Genomic DNA, 26,002 nt, shown 5'->3' on the forward strand with positions numbered 1-26,002 from the left:
CAGCCTTCTGAGTAGCTGGGAGTACAGGTGCCCGCCACCACGCCCGGCTAATTTTGTTTTTGTATTTTTAGTAGAGACAGGGTTTCACCATGTTGACCAGGCTGCTCCCGAACTGCTGACCTCAGATGATCCGCCCTCCTCGGCCTCCCAAAATGCTGGGATTACAGGCGTGAGCCACCGCGCCCGGCCCTCTTTAGCCCACTCATTCACTCACTCCCTCGCTCTCTAACCCACTCCCGCTCACTCACTCATTCACTGGCTCACTCACTCTCTCTCATTCCCTTGCTTGTTCTCTAGCCCACCCTCGCACACTCATTCACTGGCCCGCCCCTTAGGTGTGTGCTCCTGTACCAACACTGAAATCCAGCTGTCACAACAGGCACCCACTGACCCCAGCCTCATGGAACCACCATTCACCAGGCTTGAGGGGAGGGTGTCACGGCGCGCTGTTCCCTTCGGTGCCAGCCAGGATGGGGCCGGGTGGGTGTGGCTGGTGAAAAGAAATGCAGCCCCCCAGCCCCTGCAGACCAAGCCGAACAGCCCAGCTCGCGGGCGGATCACAGGGCACCCAGCAGCCGCCTTCCCTCCGGAAGAGCCAAGAAGGCTTCCAAGACCAGAAATGCCCCCAGTGTGGCTGTGCCTGTCCCCGGTGCCCGCCGGCTGGGGGGCAGCATACCCAAACAGATGCACCCTGCCCATGATGGCACCCCAGGGACCCCCATCCTCAGGACCCTCCAGTCGTTCAAGCTGGAATTGGCAGGTTTCTGCCTGTATAGGCATCGGCTTCAGAGTCTCCGGTGCTGCTTGGCAGGAAAATGCACGGCAGGAGGGGCTGGGCCTCGGCTCGAGGCTCCCAGGTGCACCCCCCCACTCCACTGCAGGGCCCAGGGTGGCCAAGAACAGCCACAACAACAACAAAAGCCAAACTGGGAACGGAATCGTGGAAAAAACCCTCATAGGCTTTTGGGAACTTACAAAGAAATGCCCACATCCATTCTACTAACATGGCATCTACTAACGTGGCATCTACTAGGATGCCACAAAACAGACAAATCCTTCCACGTAAGGCTGGACACGTGTCAGGGCGGTGTCTCAAAGCTGGGCCACAGGCAGCATCCACGGCCAGGCCACTGGGTGGAGGAGACGGTGCTGGGGAGGAGCCGGAGGGAGGGGCCGGGGCTGTTCCCTTAGGCAGAACGGCTCACCTGTGGTGTGCGCACAGCAGGGTTGTGGGGACACAAGATGCCCCCTTCATTCATCAGTTACTTGTATTCTTTGTATGAAACACTTGCCGATAAAATGTGAAAAAGGGGGCATTTCCTAAAGTACTTTCCCTACCTTAGTCCTGTGCTGCTTTACAAGCGTTTAATAAGCAGCAGGGGTGGGAACAGAGCAGGACCCAGCCCGTTCTCTGCTCCGAGGGCTCAAGATTGCCTCAGTTTCCCTGACAGCATCCCCAGGGGCCAGCGTTACCTCCTCCTCTTGCTCAAAAGCCTTCAGTGCCCATCTCTGCAGCTGGCACATGGGCTCCAGGTCGGGACCCATGGTGCCTGACACCTTTTCCCACTGCCGCCCCCTGCGCCCAACCCATGGACGTCCTGGCCTCTCAGAGCAGTGCGTTTGAATGCACGCTGGCCCCAGGTCAGACGCTGTGGCAGTAACAGGTGCTGCCCCTGTGGCTGCAACCACAGCAGTGACCTGAGATACAACAGGGGGCCCGTTCTGTGTCCATGGGGCTGGGGGCCCAAGGGCTCTAGTTCTGAAGGGACATCTGAGAAATAGCCTGGGGGAGGTGAGGGCTGGAGCCTGGGGAGGGCACAGCTGTGCAAAGGCCCCATAGTGGGCGCGTGCCTTGTGTGCTGGGGGCCACAGAGGGGCCCCATGAGACCCGAGTGAAGGGGCTGAGGGAGAGGAGGCTTTTGGACACAGGAGGACACTGCTGTCTGTAGGGCCAGGCAGGATGCTGGTGGCTTGGTGGAGGTGGCGGGGGTGGGGTGGGGAGCAGCAGCAGGGCTGGGGGGCTGGGCTAGGCCCCGCATGGCAGAGCATGGTCAGGCACAGGATGGACGAGCCCCACGTGCTGGGCAGGGCCTGGAGGCGTCCAAGGGGACAGCACGCTGGGGTCCACTTTGGCCATACTAGCTGGCCACATGGAAACATCCTGGAGCCAGTTCTTGGCAATGATGAGAGGAGGTCCCTGAGACCACCCTGCACTGTTGGGGTGATGACGGTGAGCACCTGGGGCTGCCACCGGATGCAGGGCTGGGCCCAGGAGGTAGTGCCCTGGGGGCAGCATGGGACTCCCAGGCTCCTGGTGCCCAAACCACAGGAAACGCCCAGAGAGCCCTGGGGTGGCGGCACAGCAGCGGTCATCTGAGCATCCCAGTCATCTGTGCGTTTGAGTCATCTGTGGATCTGAGTCGTCCGTGCGTCCATGTCATCTGGGTGTCCGTGCATCTGAGTCGTCTGGGGATCTGAGTCATCCGTGCGTCCACGTCGGCCGTGCGTCCACCTCGTCCGTGCGTCCACCTCGTCCATGCGTCCACGTCGTCCGTGCGTCCACGTCGTCCGTGCGTCCACCTCGTCTGTGCGTCCACCTCGTCTGTGCGTCCACGTCATCCGTGCGTCCACCTCGTCCGTGCGTCCACGTCATCCGTGCGTCCACGTCGTCCGTGCGTCGTCGTCCGTGCGTCCGCCTCGTCCGTGCGTCCGCGTCGTCCGTGCGTCCGCGTCGTCTGTGCGTCCGCGTCGTCTGGGTGTCCGTGTATCTGAGTCATCTGTGGATGAGTCATCCATGCGTCCGCGTCGTCCGTGCGTCCGCGTCGTCCGTGCGTCCGCGTCGTCTGGGTGTCCGTGTATCTGAGTCATCTGTGGATGAGTCATCCATGCGTCCGCGTCGTCCGCGTCGTCCGTGCGTCCGCGTCGTCTGTGCGTCCGCGTCGTCTGGGTGTCCGTGTATCTGAGTCATCTGTGGATGAGTCATCCATGCGTCCGCGTCGTCCGCGTCGTCCGCGCCGTCCGTGCGTCCACCTCGTCTGTGCGTCCACGTCATCCGTGCGTCCACGTCATCCGTGCGTCCACCTCGTCCGTGCGTCCACGTCATCCGTGCGTCCACGTCGTCCGTGCGTCGTCGTCCGTGTGTCCGCCTCGTCCGTGCGTCCGCGTCGTCCGTGCGTCCGCGTCGTCTGTGCGTCCGCGTCGTCTGGGTGTCCGTGTATCTGAGTCATCTGTGGATGAGTCATCCATGCGTCCGCGTCGTCCGCGCCGTCCGTGCGTCCGCGTCGTCTGTGCGTCCGCGTCGTCTGGGTGCCCGTGTATCTGAGTCATCTGTGGATGAGTCATCCGTGTGTCCACGTCGTCTGTGCGTCCGCGTCGTCTGTGCGTCCGCGTCGTCTGGGTGCCCATGTATCTGAGTCATCTGTGGATGAGTCATCTGTGTGTCCACGTCGTCTGTGCGTCCGCGTCGTCTGTGCGTCCGCGTCGTCTGTGCGTCCACGTCATCTGTGCGTCCGTGTCGTCTGTGCGTCCGCGTCGTCTGGGTGTCCGTGTATCTGAGTCATCTGTGGATGAGTCATCCGTGTGTCCACGTCGTCTGTGCGTCCGTGTCGTCTGTGCGTCCACGTCGTCCGTGCGTCCACGTCATCTGTGCGTCCACGTCGTCCGTGCGTCCACGTCTGTGCGTCCACATCGTCTGGGTGTCCACGTCGTCCAGGCGTCTGTGCATCCGAATTGTCTGTGCGTCTGCAGTCAGTCCCCATGCATTTTCATAAACAGGTTGGCCTTAAAGCCCCACCGAGGATCCACCCACTCAAGGCTCCAGCTGGAGGCCCCACGCCTGCCCTGTGCCACGCAGCATGGGGGGACAGAGGGGTTCGCGGGTGGCCAGGCCAGGGCACTGCTGCCTTCTACACACTCCAGGCTTGAGAATTTTACGGCCACACAGGTTGGCCCTGGGTAGTGGAGCCGGCATCAGCCCAGCTGTGGGGCTTGTCCCTCTCCATGAGGTCACAGCTGTGATCCCCACTTCTGACGGCCTCCACTGCTCCACGTCTCCCATAACCGCCTCCCTCCTGCTCCCACCCGCTGCCCAGACCCAGCCATCTCTCTGTGGGCCTCCTGTCACCTGCCCTCCTCTGCGTCTTTCCGTTTTCCCCTCCCTGCCGCCGGCTCCTTGCGCAGCACACAACGTGGCTGGGTTCCTCCCACCGAGCTCCCAGGAACGTGCCTGTCGCGCGTGGGAAAGTCCTGAGGCTCCCACCACATGAAGCATTAGAGTCCTTGCTCCTCCCTGGAGCCTCCCACCAGCAGCCCTGGGCCCGGGGTGGGAGGAGCAAACCACTCCTGGCCCTGAGGCAGAATCTCCCCAGCAACATGGGCAGCAAATGACTCTCAAGAGAATCGGCTGTCACCACGCAAACGTTTCCATCCAGGGGGAGATGAGTTAGCGCAGCACCGCCCGGCCGTGTGGGACCCATGGGGTTGGGCGGCAGGTGGTGGCTCAGCTGTTAACTCGCCGCCACCTTTCACATCAGTGGGGAGCTGGGACCACGCTGGGAAATCCATCGCTTCAAATCCCAGACTCCTGATAGGCACTAGCACAGATCACGTGATCCACAAATACTCAGGCTTTGCAGTGTGCCAAGTACCGGGGGTCCTGCGGGAATGGGGACCCTCTTAGAGTGGCAGCCCCAGCCACCAGGCCAGGACGTGCTGTCTGGACCCAGTTCCTTCAGAATGAGCCTGTCCATCACTCAAAGCTCACCCGGGACGGGCCCAGCAACTTCCCCACGGCCTTTGCTCCCACAGCCAAACCGGAGGACTCAGGATTAGGAGCCTGAGGATGTGCCTGGACCGGCGGAGGGTGGGGTCTAGACACGGCCCATGGGAGCCCCCGACAAGATGAGCGCCACCTCCCAGTGCCGGGGCAAGGCAGGTGGATCTGCCTGGCTGACGGGGCCCTCTGCACACACACTGCCTCTCTTCTCCAGGGCAGTGTGCAGAGGCCGGGCTCCAGGAGGAAAGCAGGGTTGGGGACCCGGTGCCAGGCCCCAGAGTCACACCCCAGTGGCGGCGACTGCCTGAGTGGTGCTGGTTCAGCTGGGGATAGGCAAGGAGGAGGCGGCTTTGAGGTGACTGTGACCCTGTCCCAGCTCTACCCTCGGACACTCAGGGGGCGGGCACCGTGTCCTTTCACCATCCATTCCTGCTGCTCCCACTGCCTTCCCCGCAGTCCGTGAAAGAGACCCTGAGTCCACAGGTGGGGACCGAGGCCTTACGCGTGCCCCACTCCCACATGGAGCTGACACCCACCGAGGGACTGTTCTCAAGCTGTGCCCACTACAGCCATGGAACTAAGTCCAGCACAGACTGAGGGGGCCCCCAAAGGGACCAGAAAGCAGCTGCTGCAGGAACAGGTGGCCCCCCTGAAAGGCTAGACCGAGACCACCAGACCTGCAACTGCGCCCTGAGCACGTGCCCAAGAGAAATAAACACGTGTCCACACAGAAGCGGGTTCACAGGTGCTCACGGCAGCACGAGTCCACACAGAAGCGGGTTCACAGGTGTTCACGGCAGCACGAGTCCACACAGAAGCGGGTTCACAGGTGCTCACGGCAGCACGAGTCCACACAGAAGCGGGTTCACAGGTGTTCATGGCAGCACGAGTCCACATAGAAGCGGGTTCACAGGTGTTCACGGCAGCACGAGTCCACACAGAAGCGGGTTCACAGGTGTTCACGGCAGCACAATTCACAATGGCCAGAAAGTGGAGGCCACCCTATGTCCACTGAGAACGGATGCAGAGGTGCGGTCTCCACGCAGTGGACGCAGTGGGTGGGGTTCAGCGCAGGAAGGAGGCAGTGCCACGTGCTACTGTGTGGGTGCAGCTTGTGGAGACAATGCTGAGGGGAGGGCACGCACGAAAGGCCGCGGCGTGCCCAGGTCCACTTCCATGACACGTGCAGACCAGGCAGAGCCACACGGCCTGGCGGAGCAGCCACTGCAGGGTGTGGGGAGAGGCTGGAGTGGGTTCGGGTCTTCTCTGGGTGATGAAAGTGATCGCGATGACGTCATGTAACTCTGGGATTGCTCAGAACCACTGAGTTGCAGGCGTTGGGTGAATGGGAGGAGGCCCTTCCTTCTGCCAAGGTCACATAGGGGTGGTGGTGACCCCACACAAACCCTGCTGAGGCAGCTAAAGCAATCTGGCCAAAACAGCCACACTTCTTCCTAAAAGCCTCAAGAGCTGATGGGTGGCAAGGAAACGGCAGAGGTAGGGCCGGCGGTCGGTGGCAGAGGCAGGGCCGGCAGTCGGTGGCAGAGGCAGGGCCGGCGGTCGGTGGCAGAGGCAGGGCCGGCGGTCGGTGGCAGAGGCAGGGCCGGCGGTCGGTGGCAGAGGCAGGGCTGGCAGTCGGTGGCAAGCCCTTCGCAGGCCTCTCAGGCTGGGATGGAAGTCACAACACAGCCCGCAGCAGCCAGGAAGAAGCAGGGTGATGGAAGCCACCCCTGTGGGCAGCCACGGGGGTGATTCTGCAGTGGTGGGACCCAGATGGGAAGCCAGGGCCGCTGACTACCTTCCAAGAGACAGCCCACGGCAAGTGTGTGCCAGAGATCACCTGGCATGCTCGCTACAGGGACGCAGACCTCTCCCAGCTGGAGGCCAAGGGTGGCTTCATGGTCTCCTTGAGTTCTGGCTCGGGCAGGGTTGGACTCACACTCAGATTAGACAGTGCTCCGAAGAGAAGGAGCCCGTCACTCCACAGGCAGCCATCTGTCCTCATCTGTCCACTCCCGGTAAACCAAGAGTGGTTGAGAGACAAGATCAGGGGCCCGGCTGGCACCAAGGCTGCACCCAGGATCGGGCTCTCCCTGAATCCCATGGTGCTGGTGGGCCCCATACGGTGGTGGGCTTGGAAGAGAGAGGGTGGGAAAGGCACGGGGGAGACTGAGCTGAGACGGGCGAGGGGAGGTGGCTGGGAGCGGGGATGCTGGCTCCTCACGTAATTCTACTAAGCACCTGCCACCGGTTCAGCCGGGTGGTACCTGGACCTGAGTGTGTGTGTGGACCGGAGGGGTTCTGTGGGCCAGAGACAAGGGGATGCCACCACTAACACCAGCTAGGCCAGGTGTGGCCTGAGATAGGGGAACACCACCAGTAACCCCACTAGGCCAGGGGTGCCTGAGCCAGAGAAAAGGGACGCCACCTCTAACCCCGGCCTGGGCGTGAGGATGACTGACAGTTAGAACCAAAGGCAGATCTCTTCTCCCTTATGCTACCAGAGGCATAAATTTAAATGAAGAATTTGCGAAGGTGATTCCGTGGCAGGTGCCTATGCTCAGAACATTTCTAAGTGTGTGCATCTGACAACCGCACGACAGAGAATGGCCCCGTCCTAGTTTGGCAGCAGCCCAGCTGGGCTCTGGAAGGGCTGTATGTAGGAAGGGGTGCGGGCACGTTCTGACCACTTCACTCCCCACCTTCCCCCACGGTCCCACACATGCACAGGCAAAGCAAGGCCTTCGACTAGAAAGTGACTTGTTGGGCTGTGTGGACAAGGGCCCCCACTGACCACAGGGGCCAGGGAGTGACCTCCCACGCTGGCCGAGGCTGCCTGGAAAAGTTGGGTGGGGTGGGGGACAGAGCTAGAGCTGGGCTTTCTCCTGATTCAGTTCAACCTCCTCCGAAATGCACTGAATGAGCTATCCAATCTGCTTTTCTCCTTGAGAGTGTATTTTAAAGGTTTTATTTCAGTAGCTCTGCAACCATTTACACAGCTGGAAACAAATTCCACAGACGCTCCTCAGCTTCAGACAAGGTCACCTCCCAATAAACCCTCCATGTGCTGGAAACATCCTAGGTGGAGACTGCGCTTCCCACACAGAACCCACGACCGAGCGGCGCTGGAAACATCCTGGGTGGAGACTGCACTTTCCACACAGAACCCACGACCGACCGGTGCAGCCTTACCTGCCTTAACTTGCCAGACACACGCCAGCCTACAGTCCGGCAAAACCCCCTGCACGCAGAGCCCCTCGGGACGTTCGGCCCCCTCCTGATCACGTGGCCCGCCGGGGCTGCGGTCACCGCCCCTCATCACAGGAGAGTACTGACCTCATATGGCCAGCTGGGGAACGGTCAAAACTCAAAGTAGTTTCTACCGAATGCACCCTGCTCACACACCACCGAAATCAGATTCCTAAATCGAGCCAGTGTACGTCGCACTCTGTCCACAGACTCACTCTCCTTCAATACCCGACGCTAAAGCTCAAGCCGTGAACGCTGCGACTGCTGGTCCTGTCCAGTAACTGCTGATAAAACCGGCCATGAAACCAAAGCAAACGCCCTTCTCTAGGCCGGCCCCCACTATCAGGTCCCTGTGGAACCAACAGCCAATGTGCTCACAGGTCAGGACGCATGTGCCGCTAGCTCCTGGCGGCACCAAGCCAGCACAGTCGGGGGTTGCCAGGAAGCGCCATGGGCCGAGCTCGTCCGGCCCCTCACTCTCCTGGCTCCGGAGGACGAAATGTGTCTCCCCATCCCTCCTCGGGGCCCTGGAGGGTGGTCCCCCATTCCCAGCTGACCCTTCTGGGAGACAGGAGCCTTGGCTCCACGCAAGTGGGGCCATGTCAAAGACCAGCCCGGTGGTGCGTGAGCTCACACAGCCCACCCGGCCCACACAGCCCCGGCTCTGTCCACCAGATTATAGGGGTTGGAGGTGTTGGGGGTGTAGGGGTTGGAGTGGGGTTGGGTGGATATTGGGGTGGGGGTTGAGTTGGGGGTTGGGGTGGGAGTTGGGCTGGGGGTTGGGTTGGTGGTGGGGTGAGGGTTGGATGGATTTGGGGTTGGGATGGATATTGGGGTTCGGATGGGGTGGGGTTGGGTGGATATTGGGGTTGGGGTTGGGATGGGGGTTGGGTAGATTTGGGGTTGGGATGGGGATGGGGGTGCACATAGGCTTTGCAATGCTTTACCAAGTCCCAGTCTATGCTGCGGAAGAACGCGTGGGACTTGATGTCAGAAAATCCAGTCTGTGGCCGGCAGCCGAGCCTCTCTTTGGGGTCCTGGAGGTCAGAGTTCAAACAAGGACAAGTCAGCCCCATCCCGGAAGCCCCATGACCCCCTCTCCTTGGTGGCCACTCCCAGTGCTGACAAGCCCTCCCCTGATGCTCTGACCCAGCTGGTGGAAATCAGATGTTTCCTTTACTGAAAGTTCCTTCCCCTACGTTAAGCTCCGTTCCATCTTCCTTGGGCACACATTCTCATTTTGTTAGGTGTGAGTAAAAACGGACGATTCACAGAACACAGAGCTCAAATACTGAAGCGGAAAATCAACCCACACACCCGATGCACAGCAGCCGACATGAAAAAATGGCCAACAGCCGTGCCTGGCCCTCTGCCCACCAACACCGAGGCCACAAACGAGATTTTGTCAGCATGGCCAGAAACGTACCTTATTTAAAAATCCTTTTAAAACATGGGAGGCTTTGACGGACAGGAACCGGGGGATTCGGATGGGCTTCTCCAGGATCACTGCAAGGGCGGAGCCTGGTGAGGACTTGCCTGTGTCGTGTGCGATTTGCCCAGTGCCGCCCAGACTCTGACTCTGAGCAAGAGCTTCGGGAGCTCAGCCTTGGGGCCCCGGAGCCCCTCCCTTCCTACAGCCCAGCAACATCTATAACCTGGAGTCCCGCCGGGTCCTCCCTGGGCCTCCTGGTTACATGCGCTGGCACGTGTCGTAGGATCGGACGTGAACCAGCAGCTCCCCTTCCTCAGCCCCAAGATCGCAGGTACATGGGCGCCTCTGCAGGCTGGCCACCAGAGGGCACCGCGGAGACAGCCGCGTTCCCAGATCCCCACAGCACTGACTTCCAGACCAGGAGCAGGTCCGGGGCCTCCAGGTGGGAAGGAGCCCATGATGGTGGCTGTGGGTTTTGGGGGTGGGGGCTGTGCTTTCAGCTCGGTACAGCCTCGGTCAAGGACATGCTGGGGCTCCAGCATGTGCTGCTGGCCAGGGCAGGAGGGAGTTGGAGCTGAATGGGGACAGGTTCTCTTTCCTGCTGACCCACAGGTGTGGTAACCCCACCCCACGGCCCGGGGAGTGGCATGTGACACAGGGTCCGGCCAGGAGGAATGGTTCCCGGTACGCTTTGCATGGCACTGCCGCTCCAGGCCCCCGCGGGACCCCTCCACCTGCACCTTTGAAAAGGAAGACAGTCGTGCAGGTGAGGGGTACGAACGCACAGCGGGGCACGCACCTTGGAAAAGGTAGTCCTCTGTGTTCATGTCTGGGTTGTCGGTGATGATGTCGAACGGGGAACGCCCGGCCATCATCTCAAACATGAGGACTCCCAGCGCCCACCAGTCCACGCTGAACCCTGGGGGAGAGCACACAGCCATCACTCAGTGGGGCCACATGGGCCGGCAGCAGGACGAACCTGGCTGGCGTTGGTTTTCATGCCCAGTTGACAGGAGTGTGAGCCAGGCTTGAGCAGGCGGCACACAGGCCTCTGTGACTTCCACTTCCCAAACAGAACCAGCACCTCCGCCTGGCAGCTCGGCCTCCCTGCCACCGTCCCTGACACTACGGAGGTCTCCCAGGCTGCCTCTGGGCTGTCGGTCCTGCCAAGGCACCTGTGACCACACCAGCACGAGGCACTGGTGGAACCTGCGGACGACCCTCCTCTCTCGTTTCTGCTTCTACAGAACTAAGCTTGAAGAAGCCCTTTCGCTGCAGTAACGGAAATACTCTCCTGTGTTTTCTTCTACAGCCATTTTGTTTTTTAAAAAGGTTCAAGTAGTCAACCTGTTGGGAATGTGTTCCAGCGAATGAGGGGTGGGAGACCCTGACCGGTTTTGCCCAAGAACAGCAGCTGTCCCTGCGTCCCCGGAAGTCCCCCTGCTCCCTGATGAGATGAGACGCTGCCGCTGTCCCACACGGAATCCCCATCCCAAGCTGGGTTCTAGGCTATATTCCAGTCCTCCAATCTGCTGTCTGTCCTTCTCTGGCTACTGAGACTTCCATTGTGGCCTCTGGGGAGCCCAGTTATCCCAGCGGCGAGTGACCTGCCTGCCCTGCCTGCCCCACACCCATTCTGATGGCAAAAAAAATGTGTAAAAATGTCTGAAGGCACACCATGCATGCCTCATTGAAAACACCAGGATGCAGAAGTGGGTGGAGTGTGTACAAACACAGTATGCATGTGCACACAACACACATGGACGCCCAACACACGAACACTCAGCACAATGGCACACACGCACACAGGGCTGCACACGCGTGCCCACGTCCCCGTTTCACACACGCACACAGGGCTGCACACGCGTGCCCACGTCCCCGTTTCACACACGCACACAGGGCTGCACACGCGTGCCCACGTCCCCGTTTCACACACGCACACAGGGCTGCACACGCGTGCCCACGTCCCCGTTTCACACACGCACACAGGGCTGCACACGCGTGCCCACGTCCCCGTTTCACACACGCACACAGGGCTGCACACGCGTGCCCATGTCCCCGTTTCACACACGCACACAGGGCTGCACACGCGTGCCCATGTCCCCGTTTCACACACGCACACAGGGCTGCACACACGTGCCCATGTCCCCGTTTCACGCCCAGAGAGGGGAGAGGAGCAGAAACACTCTGGTGTGCACGGCGTCCTCAGCCGCAGGGCCTGTGGGGTCCTGTCCACACGCTCCTGCACCCCCTGGGGCTCCCCAGACAACAGCTTCTCCCCCAGCCACTCGTGCAGCACGGGGACTCAGGTGCCGCACCCTGTCCCGCCCCTGCTTTCTGTGTCTTTCCCCTCCCTGTGCCCCTGGGGCTCCCTGGCAGGAGGAATCCTGTGCAGTGCCCTCCCCAAGGGGCTGCTCAAGTGGACATGGGAGGTTTTCCAGAATTCAAATAAGGGGCTGAGGCCAGATGATGACATCCGGCTGGGAAAGACAGTGTGTGGCTTTTGGGTGTAAGATGGTCAAGGACACCTCTCCCTGGCTGCTGGGCCAGGCCCGAAGCCATCTCTGGCCCTGTGTGCTCCGAGAGGGGCCAGGGCAGTGGCACTCACCGTACTCCTCTCCCCGCAGGATTTCGGGGGCGATGTAATTCGGGGTTCCGCAGAAAGTGCTCGTTGTGTCACCAGGGCCCAGGCCTTCCTGTGGGGGCAAAGTTACCGGGAGAGGGTTCTTGTAGACACTACCCCGCGGGACAGGCGCCCCGAGACGCACATGCGGGATGGTCGGGGGAGGCGCCCCGAGGCGCACATGCGGGATGGTCGGGGGAGGCGGCCCGAGGCGCGCATGCGGGATGGTCGGGGGAGGCGGCCCGAGGCGCGCATGCGGGATGGTCGGGACAGGCGCCCCGAGGCGCGCACCTTGCACATGCCGTAGTCTGTGAGCTTGATGTGCCCGTCCGCATCCAGGAGGACGTTGTCCAGCTTCAGGTCCCTGTAGATGATCCCCCTCTCGTGCAGGAAGTTGAGGGCGATGCAGATCTCGGCCGCGTAGAACCTGGGGGTGGGGATGCCGTCATGGGGGCAGTGCCTGTGCCAGAGGCTGCGCCAACAGCTCCAGCCTGGGGGCCACACACTCCCGTTTGCCCCACCACGGGCCCGGCATCCTCTCAATGACCAGGCCCAGGATTCGAAAGTGCAGTGCACAGGGCCAGGGAGGGAAATGCCAATGAAAGCTCCAGGACACCACCCCATGCGCCTTAGGATGGCCTGCTGTCAAAGACACAGAGAACGATGTGGCAGCCTGCACAAGGGGAGGAGCGGGCAAATAACACGACGGCTTCCATGCGGGAAAGACCGGAGCCATGGCACGTTGTGGTAGGAGTGCAGAACAGCGCCGCTGCTGCGGAAGACAGTCCGGCAGGTCCTCGAAAATTAAACACGGTGCCAGGCTTGGTGGCTCACGCCTGTAATCCCAGCACTTCGGGAGGTCGAGGCAGGCAGATCACCTGAGGTCAGGAATTCAAGACCAGCCTGGGCAACATGGCGAAACTCCATCTCTACTAAAAATACAAAAAAATTAGCCGGGTATGGTGGCGCACACCTGTAGTCCCAGCTACTCTGGGGGCTGAGGCAGGAGAATCACTTGAACCTGGGAGGCAGAGGCTGCAGTGAGCTGAGATCCCACCACTGCATTCCAGCCTGGGTGACAGAGCGAGACTCCATAAAAAAAAAAAAAAAAAAAAAAAAATTAAATATGACCTTTTTTTTTTTTTTGAGACAGAGTTTTGCTCTGTCGCCCAGGCTGGAGTGCAGCGGCGCGATCTCGGCTCACTGTAAGCTCTGCCCACAGGTTCACGCCATTCTGCTGCCTCAGCCTCCCGAGTAGCTGGGACTACAGGCGCCCGCCACCACACCTGGATAATTTTTTGTATTTTTAGTAGAGACAGGGTTTCACTGTGTTATTTCACCGTGTTAGCCAGGATGGTCTCGATCTCCTGACCTCGTGATCCGCCCGCCTTGGCCTCTCAAAGTGCTGGGATTACAGGTGTGAGCCACCATGCCCGGCCTAAATATGGAATTCTTATGTGGTTAGCAATTCAGTTTCTGGGTGTATACCCCAAAGAACCGGAAGCAGGGTGTTCAAGAGATTACTTCACACCCGTGTTCACAGCAGCACTGTTCACCATGGCCAACATGTGGATGCCACTCAAGTGCCCCCCGAGGGATGGATGGATAAGCAAAGTGTGGCCCCTCCATCCAACGGGGCATTATCCAGCCTGAAAAAGGAAGGCAATTCTGAGACAGGCCACAGCACGGATGAACCTTGAGGACGCTATGCTCAGGAAAATGAGCCACCGAAGGACCAACACTGTGATTCCACTCCGATGAGGTCCCTAGAGTCCTCGAATCAGAGGGACAGAAAGTGGGACGTACCCGTCTGGGGTGAGGATGTGAGGCTGGGGCGGGGGACAGGGAGGGAGTGTCTGATGGGCCAAGCTTCAGCAGGGAAGAGGGGCGTGCTCTGGAGATGAGACGGGGGCCAGCAGTGGCTGCAAAGCATGGGGTGCATTCAACGCCACTGAACTCCATGCCCCAAAATGCTACCTTTTATGTTGTGTGTATCTTGCCACAGTTTTTAAAAACAGCGTTGTGGGAAGTGTACTGTTCTAGATTTATTGCCTACTGTCCCATTGCCAGAAACAATCTAAGGGGACTCACAAAACTGCATGGAACGTTCTTAAGTAAGGAAATGAGGAAAAGGAGAAACTACAGAAGACAGGAAAGGTCCAGGGAGCTGAAATAAGCCCCCAAACGGTCCTGGAGGTCCCGCGGCTGCCGGGGGAGGCTCCTGAACCATGCTGGAGGCCCCGCGGCTGCCAGGGGAGGCCCAAAGATATCAGAGATGAAAGGGAAGGGCAGGAAGGAGTCTCTCAGGTCACTCTAGAAACAGACCACTCTCGTTCTGCTCCTAACGCTGAGGAAATGCTGGCCATGCTGTGCCACTAACAGGGTGAAGAGCAGAACCAGGGCAGAGCCACCATGAAGACAGCACAATCCCAGGAGACTCTCACTTCTCTCGGACGAGGCATGGTGCTGCTTCAGGGGTGGGGCCCGGGGGACTGGTCTGAGGCACCATAACTCAGGAGACCTCCCAAATGTTGTGACTCCGGAGCAAATATGGAATATGTCACAATGCAGGGGACGTCACACTGTGGGGGACATGATGCCCTCTGCCATCCTACCTGGACTTCCCTCCCTTGAGCTCCCTGCTGACCCCTGGAGAAGTCCCCGGCCCCCTCGATGTGCACCCTGCCCCCCGCCCCCGTCATACCCCCTCTGTGCACACCCACCCAGCCCCCCAACACCGCACGCACCCACCCGTCCCCAACTCCGGGCGCACCCACCCGGCCCCCCCTCCGCGTGCATCCACCCGGCCCCCTCCACGCGCACCCACCTGGCGTGCTCCTCAGGGAGCTTCCTCTGCCTCTGCATGTGGAACATCAGGTCCCCGCCGTTGACGTACTCAATGACCAGGAACAGCCTGCAGGGAGAGAGGCGCAGGAGGCTGCAGTCACCTCGGCAGACGACGGCCTCCTTAGACGGAAGCCCCACAGAAGCGGCCTTCGTGGGCCCGAACCCTCCCGCAGGTTCAGTCTTGCAAAGAGCAAAGAGCAAAGAGCAGCAGGAGCACCCTGGCAGCAGAGAGGGGCTGGTGGGGACGGGCTGCGGGGCCGCTCGTGAAGGGTGCAGGTGAGGGAGTCATGCAGGGGCCTCGCCGGCCTTCGCTCTTGGCCACTGTGTATGGACTTGGGAAGTGTGGGTGGGCCCCGGAATGAAGGAGGTGGCCTGTCACCAGGTGGGAGTGGAGGTGGCTTGGACCAGGGCTGGGGGCTGGGACAGGATCTGCTGGGGGCTGGAGCGAGGCAGTTTCTTGCATGGGGACAGCACCGCAGGTCACGGGTGGGGTGGCCTCAAGGCCTGATTTCATTGCTGCGAGGCTGAGGAGTCCACCGGCCCTCCAAGGGAACAAGCTGGGGTCAGGGAGAGGCCAGGTGGGAAGTGGCATCCCGGTTTCGCAGACATGATCGTATGATTTGAAAAGATCCGCAGATGTCATCAGGACCACGCAGGCCCTTCCCGTCTCAGGGACTGGGCCACATGGTTTCTCTTCCTAATAAGATCTTTTCCTACATTTCATGAGACTCAATTTTCAAAATTAAATTCTCATACAATCTCCCAGAAATACCCTGTGGCGGGTTTTTTTAGGTCAGCGGCTCCTCTGGCACCTGAATTGTTTATTTGCTTCCGACTGGTGGCTGCTCCTGGCTGCCCCTCGTGGAGCGGGGAGTGAAGGAGGGAAGCGTGTGGTGACTCTGCCCGTTTCCTTCGATCCCACGCAAGCTCCCACACCACCGCCACTGTTATGCCTCAAGGCACCTGTCCCTGCTCCTGCCCTCCACGAGCTCCCAGAATTAAGCCAGAGAGGACAGAGGCCAGTTTACACAGGGCAGGTGAACTGGCTGCAAATCATCTGTGAAGTTTCTGATTGGAAACAAACTCCTAAAAATCGAAAGAGCCCTGGGCCCCAAGTGAGGAGCTGGAGAGACGTCCACATGGCCAATCGGGCACCCTGAAGAATAAGCCGTGCCTTTGGGGAGCGGCTGGGGAAGGCTGGTTCCTTGGCTTTTGTTGTCTCCCCTGCCTCCAACGGATGTGCCTGGAAATTCTCTGGTAACCTGGCCCTTGTCCTTGGGGACTCGCTGGTCCACTGCTCCCTGTTTTGTAAATAAAGTTTTATTGGAACGAGGCTATGCTCACTGGTGCATCTATTTTCTATGTCTGCTTTCCAGCCACCGTGGCAGAGGGAGTTGCTAACAGAGACCCTGTGGCCGCAAAGCCAAAAATGTCTACTCTCGGGCCCTTCAAGAAAAAGTTTGCCAATCCCCGGTATAAACAAAATAGCAATGACAGAGCAGCTCTGAGGGTGCCCTCGATGTGCAGGAACGTCCTCAGTGCACCCGTGGAGGGACTCGTTCAGTAACGTCAACCCCACGGAACGAAGCTCCATGAAGGCCTCCAACCCCTGGAGGACACCCACGACCTAAGAGTCGGTCAGAAAACGTTAAGAAAGAATTTATTCAAAACCCTTAGAGTGCCTGGGCACGGTGGCTCACGCCTGTAATCCAAGCATTCTGGGAGGCCAAGGCAAGCAGATCACCTGAGGTCAGGAGTTCGAGACCATCCTGGCCAACATGGTGAAACCTCATCTCTACTAAAGATACAAAAATTACCCAGGGCTGGTGGTGTGCACCTGTAATCTCAGCTACTCGGGAGGCTGAGGGCAGGAGAATCGCCCGAACCCAGGAGGCACAGGCTGCAGTGAGCTGAGATTGTGCCACTGCACTCCAGCCTGGGCGACAGAGGAAGACTCCGTCTCAAAGAATAAAATAAAAATACAAAAAACCACAAAAACCCTTAGGGTGACTTCACCGCACATTTTTTGCCACCAGCAGTTACATGCCCCAATGGGTGCTGGTCCCTTCCACCTGTCCCCCCGAGACGAGCCACGTTCACCCCAACAGTGCTGCTGCGGCGCCTGGGAAGGGCCTCCACGGCCTCTGTGGGTTCATCCTAATTTTAAGCTATCACGGCCCACAGGACGGGGACAAAGCCAATGCCATTTCCAGAGAAAATAAAGAAATACATGAATTCTAGAGAAAAGCATCAATACAATGCCTCAGGAGGCTGAGAGAATTTGGGGGACATTTAAACACTTAGAGAGGTAGAGGCGGAAGCCGCTTCCCCTTCCTCTCCAGAGAAAAGCCAATCACAGGAACTATGCTGAAAGCCAGTTCTCTCTGCCCAAGGCCTAGGACCCAGGCGGCTTGCTGAGGAAGGAATGTATTTAATTTGCAACTGCTCAAGCTGCAATGACGGTGGGTTTTTTTGTCTGAAGAAAAACCTTAATGCTACTTTTGACATTTCTTCAGAGCAAAAACCCACCAGGACAATCTGGTGTCAATTCACTCTAAGGCGACTCTGCGTGACACAAGCTGAGCCGGCTGCTGACAAGATGCCTGGGACCATGGCTGAGCATGCTCCGAGCCCACTCCTCTCCTCACGCTGGTGGTGTGCACCTGTAATCCACATGGGCTCGGCCCACTTGGGTGCCCCACAGGCGCTGTCCTGCGTAGAGGCTCTCAGGCAGGGGCGCAAGGCCAGGCCAGGGGCGTGTGTGACTTCACCCGTAGCCCCTCAGTGACACGCACAGTCCTGACCCCAAGGGATGCTGGGAAGCACAGCCTGGGGGTGGGGGTGGGGGGCTGAAGGTGCCCCTCCATGTCCTGGTAGCCACACTCGCCATGTCGTGGCCTGGGGGGGGCTGAGGCTGCCCCTCCGTGTCCTGGTAGCCACACTCGCCATGTCGTGGCCTGGGGGGGGGTGCTGAGGCTGCCCCTCCGTGTCCTGGTAGCCACACTCGCCATGTTGTGGCCTGGAGGCGCTGGGGATGCCCCTCCCTGCTCCCTGTCCTGGCATTAACGCTCCTCCCATGTTTGCAAGGGGAGAGGAGCAAGCAGAGCCCAGATGGGAGGCGGGAGGCGGGAGTCATGAGACACGTGCCCTCGGGGCTGTTTTTCTGAGACAAGATCTCACTCTGTCACTCAGGCTGGAGTGCAGTGGTGTGATCATGGCTCACTGCAGCCTCGACCTCCCAGGCTCAGGCAATCCTCCGGCTTCAGCCTCCCGAGGAGCTGGGACCGCACGCTCGCACCACCACCGCCAGCTAATTTTTAAATTTTTTGTAGAGAAAGGGTCTCGAGATATTTCCCAGGCTGGTCTTGAACCCCTGGCCTCAAGTGATCCTCCGGCCTCAGCCTCCCAAAGGGCTGGGATTACAGGTGTGAGCCACTGCACATGCCTGTCCACGATACTTAATCAAATACACAAACGTGAAGAACGCCAGCAAAAATGGATTCATCAACAACCAAAGACAAAGTGCAGCTCTCAGGAACCAGGCGAGACGCAGACCGCAGCCGGATCCAGTCCCTGACCCTGCCCTGGAACCGGCACCATCCAACAGACATGGGAAATGGAGGGACAGTGGCCGCAGGGGGATGCTGGAAGCTCACGAAACCTCCTAGGGGGCGGCCGGGGGCTGAGGGAAGCTCCCCAGGAGACGGCCGGGGGCTGTGGGAAGCTCACAAAACCTCCTAGGAGGTGGGCCCTGTCCTTGGTGCCGCCCCCTCCTCGCCACTCCCCCCACCCCTTCCAGGAATGCAAGGTGCCCGGCTCAGAGGGAGGAACCACAGCCCTCTCCTGGAGGCACAGGAGACGCTGCCCTGAGAGTCCAGAAGTAACCAGATGGGTGCGGGCGGGCCACCACCATGTGTGTACAGAAAGTTCTGGTGGAACACGGCCACACACGTCCCTTCACGCAGTGTCTAAGGCTGCTTCTGTTTTAGAATGCATAGTTGCCACAGAGGCCACACGGCCCACAAAGGTGGAAATATTTACTGCCTGACCCTTTAAGACAACCTTTGCTGACCGCTGGTGCGGCCCTCAGTAAGCGTCAGTCTCCAAGTCCCTCTGTGTTAATGCACTTGACCCCATCACCAGGAAGTAAGTTCAGCCCTCGCCATTTTACAGATGGGGAAGCCGAGGCACAGACAGGTTAGGGGACGTTCTCCGGCTCACACAGCTCCTGGCTTGTCAGACCCAACATCAGATGACTCGGGCGGGCCCAGAACCCTCACTTGGAAACCCCACTTTCAGGTCCTGTCCCCACCTCACAGCGGACATCACAGTGGTGACAGCACCGTCATTACAGGGCATGCTGGAAAATCAGATGCCTGACTCGGAGAGCAGGACGGACATTAAAGCTCTGAGGAAGACACCAGCAGATGAGGAAAGGCGGTAAAGCTCAATCCACAGAAGGATTTTACTTCGTCCAAAGAAATCTACTGGTGGGGATGCTGGCAGGCCTCGGATTTCTCCATCAAAGATAAAAGGCCAGAAAGTGCCCGGGAAATGCACTCGAGCACTGGAGGGCAGTGTGTCCCAGCGACAATGGGGCTCACGTGCAAAGGCAAACACGGGTGTCCTCAACATGAAAGGACGCATGGGAGGCAGCCCCTCACCTTCCTGGAGCCAGGAGACACGGCCTGGGGTGAAGTTGAGCAGAGGAGAAGGCAAGGCAGGGTGCAGCCGTGGGACTGGGTGAGAACACTCAGCCTCGTCAGGGTAAAGCTCACAACATCACGAAAGCCAGGGCGGAGCGAGGCAGCTGCCCTCCACGACACCCAAGGCCCGGCAATTGCACAGGGATCCCGCCAAGAGATAATAATGCAATTTAGAATGTTCCCGGGAATTGAAAAATTAGGAAAATTTAAAAATCCAATGAAGCTTGCACAAGAAAGGGAAGCTAGAGATCAGACGCCAGAGTGTGCAGGGAATGCTCATGGTTTTAGGCTGCCTCGGCATCCATTCTGGATCTAAGCTGGACTTTCTCCCACCAGAAGCAGGGCTGTCGCCCTGACAGTTTCCAGTTCCACATCCCCCATTCCTCGAGCTGGCCCACCCAGACACCCACCCTATGCAACTGCCCCCTGGTGACTTCCCTGCAGCCCCACTGATACCACACCCAACATGGACTGTGCAGCCACACTGCAGAGTCCCCCGACAGTCACAGTGTGGCCCCATGGAGCTCAGGCCTGCTTGCTTTAAGTCCAGTTAAAACTTCCCATGGGAAACCTGTGTGCAGAACACCCTGGACCCAATAAAGGGTTGGCCCAGGGGTCCCTGTCTCTCTTTACGCTCCCTGGCCTCCCAGCAGGTTGTGTACCCCCAAGGCCTGTGGGTGACAAAAGGTGTGTTTCCATCCTGTGTCTCCCTTGATCACTGGAGCAGTAGCTCTGTGTCCTGAAGATTCTAAACTAAAACAATATGAATATCAACAAAAAAAAATCCTAAATAAAATATCAGCAAATTGAATTCAGAAGCACATTAACAGAGTAGCACACTAAGACAGGGCACGGTTTTCCCCAGGAATCTAAGGATGGTTCAATACCAGCAGCTACATTACGATGACACCATTCATTCCAGGAGGCCCTAAGGAGTAAAAATCGTAACAATGATCTCCACAAATGGCAAGGAGGCCCCTGCACAACTTGCAGTGTTCTTCTTTTTTTTTTGAGATGGAGTCTCGCTCTCTCGCCCAGGTTGGAGTGCAGTGGTGCAATCTCCGTTCACTGCAAGCTCCGCCTCCCAGGTTCACGCCATTCTCCTGCCTCAGCCTCCCAAGTAGCTGAGACTACAGGCACCCGCCACCACGCCTGGCTAATTTTTTTTTTTGTATTTTTAGTAGAGACGGGGTTTCACTGTGTTAGCGAGGATGGTCTTGATCTCCTGACCTCGTGATCTACCCGCCTCGGCCTCCCAGAGTGCTGGGATTACAGGCGTGAGCCACTGCACCCGGCCTCAGTGTTTTTTCTTGATAGCAAAATAGAAATGGGTGGAAAGTCCCTTAATAGGACAAGTCACACCTCTGCATGCAGTTATCGGTCATCTTCTCTCAGCTTCACGCTGCTGCTCAGCCTTTCTAGAACCTTCTCCCAGTGGCTGGGGGCTGAGAGGCTGTATGTATCATTGCCAGGGCCTTTGCCAGCAGAAGGTGTCCTCAGAGACCAGATGATGGGCCCAGGAACTGGGAGGGTCCGTTCCCGTCTCCAACAGCTCAGGCAGGGACAGCTCCTCTGTGGGCTCCAGAACCCAGTTCCACAGCTGCAGGCAGAGCCCCTGTCTCTCCTCTCCCCCGTGGCCCTCCCAACACCCTTTGCACATGCCAGGGCAAATGCTGCCTGCCCGAGATTGGTAAATGCTTCCGTTCTGCCTTGAGGATGGCACTGCGCTTCCGGTGCAAAGTGTTCCAGCTGGGGTCAGGAATAGGACAGGGCCGTCCGGTGTCAACGTCACCCCAGTGAGGCAGGTGCTGGCCACTGTCACCAGAGAGGAAGATGAACAGAGACGGCACGACCTGGGTGCAGCGGCTGAGGTGGGTGATGCTGCCCCACCTGCAGATGCTAACCCTGTGCATCCAAAGCCCCAGAAAACCACCTGAAAGTTACTACAAGGAAGAGAACTCAGAAGCCATGAAAGTTACTACAAGGAAGAGAACTCAGAAGCCATGGGGCCCACAGTTACCACGCAGAGACCAAGCTGCCTGCTGCTGGATGCTCTGAGAGAAGAAAAAATACCTCGTTTATAACAGAAACGAGACGAAACACTCAAGACAAAATTAAACAAGGAAGTGGCCAGGCACCGTGGCTCACGCCTGAAATGCCAGCACTCTGGGAAGCTGAGGTGGGAGAATCGTTTGAGCCCAGGAGTTTGAGACCGGATTGGGCAACATAGCAAGACCCCCATCTGTAAAAATAATAATAATAATTAGACAAGGAAGTGAAGAAAACCACATGAAGACTTCAAGAGTCTCCTGAAAGAGGATGTGAGTGAATGAAAAGGTAAACCGGGTTCCTGAATGGGAAGATCCAACACTTAGAAGGATGTCAATTTCGCCCCAGGTAATGTGTGAACTTAACAAATCCCAATGAAAATGCCAGTTTCAGGCCAGGCCCAGTGGCTTACACCTGTAATCCCAGCACTTTGGGAGGCCCAGGCAGGTGGATCACTTGAGGTTGGGAGTTTGAGACCAGCCTGGCCAACAGGGTGAAACCCCGTCTCTACTAAAAATACAAAGATTAGCTGGGTGTGGTGGCAGGGGCCTGTATTCCCAGCTACTCGGGGGGTTGAGGCATGAGAATTCCTTGAACCCAGGGGGCGGAGGTTGCAGTGAGCCAAGATTGTGCCACTGCACTCCGGCCTGGGTGACAGAGCAAGACCCCTTCTCAAAGAAAAGAAAAGAAAAGAAAATCCCAGTTTCTTTTTCTTTCTGGAGGCAGACGGGTTGATTATAAAGTCCACATGGAAAAATAAACAAGAGAAAAGGAAAAACGAGGCAAAACTGTCCGGATGGTGACGCTGGTTAGTCAAGGGTCTTTGGAGTGCGGACGAAGGTTCTTTCCCGCACGTTAAAATGGGATACAAGTTTATAAAGAGGCTCTTGTTTTATGTGGTCTCTGTCGCTATCTAGTAGTTAAGCAGCAAAGGCACAATTTCAGGACCGGTCCTGAAAGTTCCTTCAACTAAGGAGACCCCAGGTGGCTCCAGGGCTGCCACCCCTATCCCTGCTCATCCTGGGAACCATGCAGGGCGCAGTGGCATGGGACGTTCGGGTCTCGATGGAGAAGGGGAGATGCCATGACCTCATCTCTGCTCACTACTAGCAAAATCATCTCCAAGCCTGCAGTGGAGGTCCCCCGGTCCTAACGTGATCCCGAATGGCAATGACACCTGCCCCCTGACCTGTTCTAAGAGCGGCCGGTGCCTCCCGATTAGAACTACAGACAACGCATCCCTTTCTCCCGTGTTCTGCACAGTCCCGTGTGGCCTGTGACACCACATCAGGAAACAGCAGGGCCCCCTGTACGCTGCAGGTGTGTCCCAAAGCCCATGTCCTGGGGGTCCCCGAGGGCCCCTCACTGCCCAGGGCTCTGGGAGGATGCATGCGCAGCTGTCCACAGTGTTCCCGAAGAGTGCAGGACGCCCTCGCAATGCAAAAGGCAAACCAAGCCCCTGGCTCCTGCCAGGCCCCTGATGCTGGGAAGAGCCCCTTCTCCCGTGCACAGCCTCGTGGGGGCCACAGGCCCAAGCGTCCTGCTCCGGAAGTGCTAGGGTTTAGGGTGGCACTTTTACCATTTTAGGCAACCCCGATGAAGAGTGAGCAAATCAGGGGGCCGCTGAGCCGTCACCATGTGTCGGCAGAACAAAGGCTGAGGCGGCTGCGCCCACGCTGGGCCCTACGGGCGTCAGTCAGGATCTCTCCTCTGTTCTGAGCTCCCATGACTCCAGCACACGGATGGGTTTTGAAAGGGAGGTGACTCATGTTCCCCAAGAAGAGGCACCTGCCCTTCCCAAGGTCGCGGCCGAGGCTGTCCTTGCCGTGGCACCCACTGAGCCCTTCCCTCTACTGCCTCCACCCCGACGGCGGCGCCTCCTCCTGCAGCCCTGAGGAGGCAGCACCCCAGGGTCAGACCCCATCACACCCTCACCTCTTTCTCACACACCCACAACCACAACCACCCCCGGCGGGGCGGGGCGTCTCCATCCCAGGCCACAGCACCCCCGAGTCCTCCACGTCCAGGCTGGCTCCGCTCTGTGCCTGTCTGGCCAGCACTGCCCTGACTTCTGCGAACCGGGGTGACTCCCCCACATGGGGACAGGCCCCTCCTCCCCACCCCCTAAGGCTTCCCTCCAGGCCATGACAGGCCCAGCAGGTCCCTCTGGCTTCTGCGGCCCAGATCCTACTCCTCACACGAGTGCCTGCCCAACACCAGCACTGCACTGAGAATCCCTGGGGCCTCCGCATCCCGGGGCCTCTTGGCCAAGTCCAGCTTCGAAAGCCCCTGGCACCTTCAGGCCTGGTTCTCTTCTGTCCCTGACACACACCATTGCCCTCGTCCTTCCCACAGGCCTGTCCCCCATGAGCCCCTCCTACGTGACCCAACCCTTGCCTGCCCCCCTCTCCACGGAGTCCCACTCTGCTCCCTGCGGACCCTCCCCAGGTGCCACGCCTCCTGACGCTGGACCAGTTCCAGGGACGTCACTCTCTGCTGTTAGTAAAGCTGTCTCCCTCTCCAGAGCTTCAGGCAGGTTTCAAAGCATAACTGATACACACACACACACACACACACACACACACACACACACACTGCTGGGCGAAGTGCTTTTCACGTCTAGAAGTCACTTTGACCAAGAACTTACTCAAGTGTCTCAGTCAGTGCACGGCCTGAGAAGCGCTTCCACAGATAAGCAAGGGTGTGTGTTTGTTCTTTTTAAAGAAACATTGAGTGTGAATGAATGTAAAATAATCAACCGTGGCAAACAGTAAGAGGTTTTATTTTAGAACAGCGAGTGAATGGGCGTATTTTAAGGGTAGTTTGCTCACCTACCATCTGAGATCACCGTGCCTTAGTGAGAAAGTGTCCTCCGACTCCAGTTGAATGGGGCAGGGGACGCTGAAAGTAGTCATTTCAGCTAAATCTCTAGTTACCCGGTTTTCCTGAAATAGCTTAAACTGAAGCGATTTCTCGTTTTGGAGACTTTATGGCTCATTTCAATTTTGGCTGCTGTCTGGAAAAGGTGGGCTGTCTGTGTAGATATGGGGTATGGTTTGTCCATAAAGCAGGTGTTTATTGTGTCTTAAAAATGCGAATGAATTGTTTCTCTCCATCTGGACACACGAGGTGAGACTAATGTTGAACTGTAACATTCAGGAATTCCCTGTAGCCGCCCAGTGGACACGAACATGGCCGGCCAGAAGAGGCAAGACCAGATTTGGGGTGGAAAGAAATCAATTCTGATTCTTCCCCACTCACAGACCCTTTATGGGAACCAAACTTGTGTGGAAACCTCTGCAGTTTCATCGGCCAGGTTTCCCCTGGATGTGGCCTGGGAGCTGTGAGGCCGCCCAGAGCGAAGGAGTGTCCTGTTCTGCGTGTTATTCACCTGGCCCTCAGCAAGGGGCCCACGCAAAACCTCAGCTGGATGTTCCAGCAGAACCAACGCACAAAGACAAAGTCCCCATAAAGCCTGCAGTCACCTCCAGTGACCAGGGAGCAGAGGCGGCACAGCCGAGCACACCCACCTGGGCCAGGCCAGACTTTTCCGCCACCCAGACGCGTGGCCGCCTTGCCGATGTTGGCTTTGCTTCACGTGGGTGTCTGGTGCTGTGTGGTCAGTAAGGATTTGCGGGCAGTTTTCACAGCCCCCCAGCTATTGGACTAAGGCAGCTGCCGGTCCTCCCCCCAACCCGGAGCTCACCCCGTTTCTACTAAAAATACAAAAAATTAGCCAGGTGTAGTGGCAGGCGCCTGTAGTCCCAGCTACTCAGGAGGCTGAGGCAGGAGAATGGCGTGAACCAGGGAGGTGGAAGTTGCAGTGAGCCGAGATCGTGCCACTGCACTCCAGCCTGGGTGACAGAGCAAGACTCCGTCTCAAAAAAAAAAAAGGCAAAAAAATCAGACATGCATAGGAATTATTCCCAACTGTGAATGCCGAATGCTCCCACGGGACAGTGATTGGTGCCACTGCGGGGATCCCACAGACACCCCACAGATGACAATTCTTTAAGTTCAGGTTTACGCATCTGGGAACTTGTGACTTGAGAGAAGAGTCCAAAGACACAAGTGCAGAAGGGGCTGAGCTTTGGGCCACTCGGGGGAAGTGAGGGTGGGATATCGGACCCCTTATACATCTACATCCCTACAAGTTCACATATGAAGACGAACCAAAGCAAAACAAAACCCTTCTTGGAACCTCACCATTTAGGAAGTGTGGGGGGCCGGGCTGCCTTCCCCTGGCGTATTCCCAAATCGCAAGGGATGGCAGTCAGGGCGGAAAGAGGCCTGGAAAAGCGCGATGGGAATGCACAAAGGGA

At 58.3% G+C, this 26,002-nt stretch overlaps 1 protein-coding gene across 3 annotated transcripts in view; it reads right to left on the reverse strand.

The window, feature by feature from the left end:
- The window catches only part of PRKCZ (protein kinase C zeta), a 137,600-nt gene that overhangs the window by 2,265 nt on the left and 109,333 nt on the right, over positions 1-26,002 (reverse strand). For all 3 annotated transcript variants that reach the window (XM_034953423.4, XM_057299948.2, XM_034953426.4), the window contains 6 exons: positions 14,906-14,992; positions 12,370-12,505; positions 12,064-12,151; positions 10,255-10,374; positions 9,450-9,529; positions 8,971-9,060 (listed from right to left, as the gene is read on the reverse strand). In XM_034953423.4, coding sequence (XP_034809314.1) covers positions 8,971-9,060; positions 9,450-9,529; positions 10,255-10,374; positions 12,064-12,151; positions 12,370-12,505; positions 14,906-14,992 — 601 coding nt within the window. The remainder of the gene's footprint in view (positions 1-8,970; positions 9,061-9,449; positions 9,530-10,254; positions 10,375-12,063; positions 12,152-12,369; positions 12,506-14,905; positions 14,993-26,002) is intronic.

The sequence above is a fragment of the Pan paniscus genome, chromosome 1 (assembly GCF_029289425.2).
Source record: "Pan paniscus chromosome 1, NHGRI_mPanPan1-v2.0_pri, whole genome shotgun sequence".
Lineage (NCBI taxonomy): Eukaryota > Metazoa > Chordata > Mammalia > Primates > Hominidae > Pan > Pan paniscus.